We start from the raw sequence: 6,923 nt of genomic DNA, 5'->3' as shown, positions 1-6,923 counted from the left end.
GGGTTCATGTGAAAACTACATTTACTCGTTTGTTTGCAGATTCCCCTCCACGCTTGTAGTTCAGCGATCTCTCACAGCTTCACTCCAATGTAAACAAGACGCACATGTTTTTTACGTCCGATCATTTGGCGCCATGCGATTGGAAAAAAATCAAAGGGGCAGTCATAATGTAGACATTATTAATGTACACACTACACATAAAACTTTCACACAAAAAAAATGCCTGTTGTGATCCTCTCTATTGCTGATTGCTATAACACAATAGTGATTCAGCCCAAAGATGGAGACAAACATTAACAAAATGAGGAATTCTACGATTACCTCTTTAATCTCTCATACATATTACCACTATGGGTCTCCCAACGTTTTCTTTGTCCCAACTAGGGTTAGTCTGATAAATCAAAATGATGTTAATGCCTATTTGTGATATTGAGATGGTCCTGGAAGAATAAATAGTAGAAACCCAATGGCTCTTCTCTTTTCACCAGCATAGCAAGTCTCAACGAGTCTTCCACCTACACACACACACACGCACGCTCGCGCACGCGCACACACATGCACACCCACACACACACACACACACACACACACACAGCAAAGCAGGGACCTTGAATCTATTTGCCAACCTAGCAGTGCTATCAAGGTACAGTCTCCTGTCCTTCAGGTAAAGTTGTCCATGGACTACAGTCAAGGCCATCACACACACACACACACACACACACACACACACACACACACACACACACACACACACACACGCACACACATGCATGGAATCCAATTTCCTAGAGAAATCCCAGTGAGATACCAGGCTACCACCAACAGGTTACACATCAGATATCACAACAGGAGATAGATGGGAGGGAGGGGCAGGCTCTAAGCCAGAAATCAATCACTCCTCCAGAGATGACATCATCAACCGTTCCCGGCTCTCTGCCTTAGAACCCAGCCTGATGCACCAAAGTATAAAAACCTGACACACACAGTCACACATACTAACTTGAACACACACTCACTCACACACTGTGGCTTACACAATCGGTTGGTTAGCTGTGTGTTTCTTTGCAGAGACACTTTACATTCATTCCTGGCTGGAATGAGCATTGTCTAACCGCTTGTGTGGGTTGGAAAACTGCAGCTTTTAGACAGACAGCCTCGGCTACTGGAATCCACACAGAGACACACTCTAGGCATCCAAGCTACAATCTTTTAGATAAATTTCACTGTGTCTAGGTCCTCAGACATCAGGTAGGTCAGTGAGTTATCCAGTCAGTTAGTGCACAGGTCTATCAGTTACCTGATCTGTGTGAAGCAGCTGTGTTGGATCCCCTGCTGTGCTGGATCCTCCTATTCTCATCATCACCATGATAATAAGCATCGCTCTGATCTGGGCAGTAGTGGTGGGATGCTGCTGTCTTCTGTGGCTCGCTGTGGGAATACGACACAGGTAAGACAAATTGACTTCATTGGGCGGGTTTCCACAAGGTTGATGGACAGAGAGCATGTTGCTTGACAGTTATATATGCAAGAGGTGAGGAATCTAACATGCATGGATGGAGCAATCATCTAGAAACAGCACTGTGTGTAGTATTCCTTACGCTGCAGGTTAAGGCTTTTACAAGACCAGTGGATCTCAAAGTGGGGTCCTGGGACACCTTGGGGTGCTTGAGGGGGTTCCGGTGGTCTTTGAAGGAGTTCCAGATGTCTTTGCAGGGTCCATGGGTCTAATTTGGGTCTATCTGGGGGTCTGGGGCATGAAAATGATTGAGAACCACTGTCCTAGACTGTACTGTTTTTAGCAGATTGTTACAAGTTGTCAGGATTGGCCATGTATACTTAGGATGAAGATGTAGTTGGCTATGTGTTGGATGTTTGGCTACTTGCAGTAAGGATAATAAGTGAATTATATATTATGTTAAAATACATTCTCTGTTTTCTATTATAATAATATGACAATAATAATCAGATTACATTGGAGGTTTGACATGGTGGTTGCTATGGAACTAGAACAACATTGGTATCTGGGCTGTATTGTTTGGATGATGTTATGGTTGTTGGGAGGGTGATGTTAACTTCATAATGTCAGAACAACACGGCTCCTTGACAATGTCTGAATGCATTTTAATTTGGTTGTCAGTATGAGGTAGCTGCTGGTATTTTAAATTGGATATTTGCATTTTGAATTCCCTGTTGTTAACCTCATTCAATGGAAAATTTTTGTTGCTGGCTTTTCAGCCCTGAGCATGGTTGTATCTGTTTTCTTCTATAAGACTGACCAGCCTTATTTATATTTTATGCATATTTATAATATTTATCAACATGTCAAGCAATAACCCAACTTAAGTGTCTAGCTCATTAAAAACATGGATTAACATAGTATTATTAATACATGCAATAAAGCATTTCAGCTGAAAATAAGATTTATTGGGTCAGTTGCCAAGCATCAATCATTGAAATCAATGAAAATTTAGCTTGGAATTTTGGCATCTTTCAGTGTTGCAACACTGTACACTGATATTTAAAAATACAGCCCTATGAAGGCATAGAAAATGTACATTAAATAGGTAGGTTTATTTAATCAGTTAGTACCCAACTGGCCTTACCTCAGTATGTAAGTGTCTATCCACCATTGGAGGCTACAGGTTGGATCACCGCTGTGTTATATTTAGGGATGCACCGATACCAGGCTAAAATGGAATATCGGTATCGGAGATTTTACCCAAGACTAAAATCTGATACCGAAAGCCATGAGTAACATGTAAGAAATAAAAGCAAACTGTCTTGATTTTATGCATTTGTGGCACATAGAAGCCTGTATTTCTCTTCAATAATTTTGTCCATTGACCCCAAACTAAGGAAGTAAGCCTGCACTGTTCAGTAAAAGTAATGGATCGGCCGATACTTAAACTTTCATACTCGTAATCGTTATCGGCATTGAAAAAGTGGCATTGGTGCATCCCTAGTTATATTAGGGATTGGCAACCACAAAACATTGGTGATGTGTTTTGTCAGTATACCAAATATTAACCCTAACCCTAATACTATTCATTTCCATAGACAACCTGGTGAGCCTGCAGTTGAAAATGGCTTCATCCCCTACCTGGGTTGCGCCCTGCAGTTCGGGGCCAACCCTCTCCAGTTCCTCCGTAGCCGCCAGAAGATGTTCGGCCATATTTTCACCTGCAAGATCGCCGGCCAGTACATCCACTTCCTGTGTGACCCGTTCTCCTACCACTCTGTCATCCGACAGGGCAGACACCTGGACTGGAGGAAATTCCACTTCGCTACGTCTGTCAAGGTGAGCGTGTGTGATTTTGTTTTTTAAGTTACTGCTATTTTGTATTCCCTCGAGGACCATGTTTGAACCTTTTCATATGATCAGAAAATCCTACAAAAGGATTGTTCTAAACTCTCTCTTTCTTTCCCTCACCAGGCGTTTGGCCATGACAGTTTTGACCCACGCCACGGCCACACCACGGAGAACCTCCACCAGACGTTTCTGAAGACGCTGCAGGGCGAGGCTCTTCCCTCCCTGATAAAAACCATGATGGGCCATCTCCAGGAAATCATGTTGAGGTCGGACACACTCAGCACTGACCGCTGGGAAGTGGATGGCATCTTCGCCTTCTGCTACAAGGTTAGTTAATAGTGGATGGTGGCTGGAAGCATGCCATGGAATTTGAGACATGGGAGAAGCTAGTTCACCACTGGGCCCAGGGCTCTGCAATGCACAGCGAGAACAGTCTGACTTAACTGGGTATTATTCTTCTGCAGTCATTTGATGTGTAAACTGGATAAGGGGCTCGGGTGTGATTGCATGGCCTAAACCCCCTGCAGTTTGATGAGAGATCAAAAGTAATGTTCCCAACCCTCCTAACAGGACATTTCTTATGCCGTCCTCTAGGTGATGTTTGAGTCTGGCTACCTGACTCTGTTTGGTAAGGAGCTTGGAGAAGATAAGTCCCAGGCTCGGCAGGCGGCCGAGAAGGCCTTGGTGCTCAACGCTCTGGAGAACTTCAAGGAGTTTGACAAGATCTTCCCGGCACTGGTGGCCGGTCTACCCATCCACGTCTTCAAGAGCGCCTACAGCGCCAGAGAGGTTAGTAGACTTTTCCTACTGACGCATGTATCAGGGACTAAAATTACAAAACAAATCGGTCTCAGTGAAACAAATGAAACAACCACTGTCAAGATGCCAGGGAGCTGAACCCCCAACCCCCAATATTATCTTTCAGAACCTAGCTAAGACCATGCATGCTGAGAACCTGTCCAAGAGGGAGAACGTCTCTGACCTGATCTCTATGAGAATGCTACTGAACGATTCCTTATCTACCTTCAACGACCTAAGCAAGGCCAGGACCCACGTCGCCCTGCTCTGGGCTTCCCAGGCCAACACCCTACCTGCTACCTTCTGGAGTCTGTTCTACATGATCAGGTACTGCAATATTTATGTTTCTTCTCTATGGTTGGGGGTTTTCCAGGGGATCTAACACACCCTCTGGCAGCCATATTGGAGGTCCACTGATCTTTTGGCAACAGTGGCTGTGAACAGTTGATTGCATTTCTAAACGTGCTACTAAGGCCTCACAACAAAATTTAATTTCTGTGCTGGTTTTGATTTGATTTGTTACATCACATGAATGAGCACTCAAACAGCTGATTGCAGGTACTGTGCTGATACAGAGTAGATACTATTGAGATAGAGAGCTGTGTTGGGCTCAGGGTGGAGCAGATAAGCAGTCTTGTATCATGGTTTTATAACACCTCTGAACACAAGTAGGAATCTAAGCTACTTCCCCTCGGTGTGACTGGGTAGAGCATACAAGGATGTAACAATGAGCTCCTGCTGGATTCCCGATATTATCTTATTACGAAAAAATAAATGAAGTGCTGTGTACCCAAGGATTTTTCCCAGGAAAGACCTACCAGCCACCGGGTGTTTAGAACAGCAAATGTAAAAGATTTCATGCACTGGATATAGGTTGAATCACTATTGTGTTGTATCAATCAAAAATAGAGAGCAGCAAAATGGACATGGTACATGAATCAAAGTGCATATGTGTATACAGTATATAGATGCAAGTCATACTAACAGTGTACTGTATCTGTGTGTAGGAGTCCAGATGCTATGAAAGCAGCCCGTGAAGAAGTACAGAAAGTTATGGAGAGTTCGGGTCAGACGGCCGACCCCAGCAACCCTAGACTGACCCTGACCAGGGGAGAGCTGGACAATATGCCTATTCTGGGTATGATTACCAGATAATCATAAGATAACCAGATACTGCCACATGAAGTATACTGTATGTGAAGTTGTGGCTTTCCTTTGTTAGGACAGACTCACTTATGGAAAAATATATACAATCTGAAATATACCAAGGATGTGAAATATATGCAGTATGAGATAAGTGAAAATTAAAAACATATCGCAATATATGCAATGTATAACACGTTCATGTTTCATAGTCCTGAGATTGCCAATGCAGCAAAGAAACATGGTGAGCCTAATATATTTCTTTCTTTCCGCTCCCATTACAGACAGCATCATAAAGGAAGCCATGCGTCTCTCCAGTGCCTCCATGAACGTGCGCGTTGCCAAGGAGGACTTCCTGCTTCACCTTGACAACCAGGAGGCTTACCGTATAAGGAAGGATGATGTCATCGCCCTGTATCCACCCATGCTGCACTACGATCCTGAAATCTATGAAGACCCCTATGTAAGAAGAACGATCCCTTCATAAATCACTATTACAGTAGCAACAATGAAGTAAATTGTCACAGAAACCTAGTTAATAAAAATGAAAGAAAGAGACATAACATTTTTTCTCTTTCTCTTCCCTCTCTCTGTCCCTCCCATCCTACAGGAGTACAAGTTTGACCGATTCCTGGATGAAAAGGGTCAGGAGAAAACCACCTTTTACCGCGGCGGCCGTCGGCTGCGGTACTTCTACATGCCCTTCGGTTCCGGCGTCACAAAATGCCCCGGCCGATTTTTCGCCATTCACGAGATCAAGCAGTTTCTGTCTCTGGTGCTGTCGTACTTTGACATGGAGCTGTTGGACCCTGCCGCCAAAGTCCCGCCCCTTGACCAATCCCGCGCCGGCCTGGGAATCCTCCAGCCGACCTACGATGTGGATTTCAGGTACAAGCTGAAATCGAGCCAATAGGAGAGCAGTGTACTGGGTTTCATCTGGACTGGGAAAGGCGGAGTGCTTTAAGATGGACACGGTTCTAGACCTTAGAATTGACCAACCTGAGCGGTGGAAGGTGATTCTGAGCTTTTCCTCTTCTGTCAAGCAAAGGGCGAGTTGTTCTAGAGAGAAGAGAGCAATCTGATGCCCATCTTGTTTGGGTGAACTGACCCTTTAAAATAGAACTCAGTAGACCTTTCCAAAAGCAGAGGTTTACTCTGCGCAGTACGTGTTTAGATGTAAGTCCTTTTGGCTCTTTGTGGAGCAAAGGACCTCGACCGTTCTTCTCCGAAGGATCTTGACCTGAGCTGGTTTCTTTACAGTGGTCCCTGCTTGTACATAGTGTATATTTAACACACAAAATGCCATGATGATGATGTCTTGCTGTATACAATATGTAAATAGACTGAGCTGTATATTTTTGTTGCACTTGCATATGTAAATAGACTGAGCTGTATATTTTTGTTGCACTTGCAGTGTCCTATGTTTTTGGCAGACTGTCCCATTGGTCAAGTGATGAGACTATGTTGAGTGATAGTAGGCCACAAGCATTACCCAAGGTATTAAGTACTGACCTTTAAGTAATATGAAGTTGTTTGTTTTTTTATTAAATGGCCTTAAGATTCTGTCTTTTTTTTTAAAATTAATGATAATAAATGAATGATTTATATCATATTTCCGATTAGCAACTTGAGACCCGAGAATGGAGTTGGAGTTGAGAGACGACATCTACGG

At 43.7% G+C, this 6,923-nt stretch overlaps 1 protein-coding gene across 1 annotated transcript; it reads left to right on the top strand.

Annotated features, from left to right (window-relative positions):
- The first annotated feature begins 1,364 nt into the window (after window positions 1-1,364).
- On the top strand, window positions 1,365-6,288 carry cyp7a1 (cytochrome P450, family 7, subfamily A, polypeptide 1). Its single transcript, XM_071927431.2, has 8 exons — window positions 1,365-1,447; window positions 3,058-3,298; window positions 3,434-3,637; window positions 3,905-4,099; window positions 4,236-4,435; window positions 5,116-5,246; window positions 5,536-5,714; window positions 5,862-6,288. Exons 1-8 carry the CDS (start codon window positions 1,365-1,367, stop codon window positions 6,162-6,164), a joined length of 1,536 nt encoding a protein of 511 aa, XP_071783532.1. The 3' UTR covers window positions 6,165-6,288.
- The last annotated feature ends 635 nt before the right edge of the window (window positions 6,289-6,923 follow it).

The sequence above is a fragment of the Centroberyx gerrardi genome, chromosome 13 (assembly GCF_048128805.1).
Source record: "Centroberyx gerrardi isolate f3 chromosome 13, fCenGer3.hap1.cur.20231027, whole genome shotgun sequence".
Classification (NCBI taxonomy): domain Eukaryota; kingdom Metazoa; phylum Chordata; class Actinopteri; order Beryciformes; family Berycidae; genus Centroberyx; species Centroberyx gerrardi.
Note: the sequence above shows the minus strand (reverse complement) of the source record. Positions and strands in the feature narration are given on the sequence as shown.

Excerpts from the sequence above, each read along its gene's own strand:
- cyp7a1 (XM_071927431.2), top strand. The coding sequence starts at position 1,365 with ATGATAATAAGCATCGCTCTGATCTGGGCAGTAGTGGTGGGATGCTGC. Across the intron at positions 3,638-3,904 it reads TCTTCGCCTTCTGCTACAAG|GTGATGTTTGAGTCTGGCTA; the intron begins GTTAGTTAATAG and ends GCCGTCCTCTAG. Across the intron at positions 4,436-5,115 it reads AGTCTGTTCTACATGATCAG|GAGTCCAGATGCTATGAAAG; the intron begins GTACTGCAATAT and ends ATCTGTGTGTAG.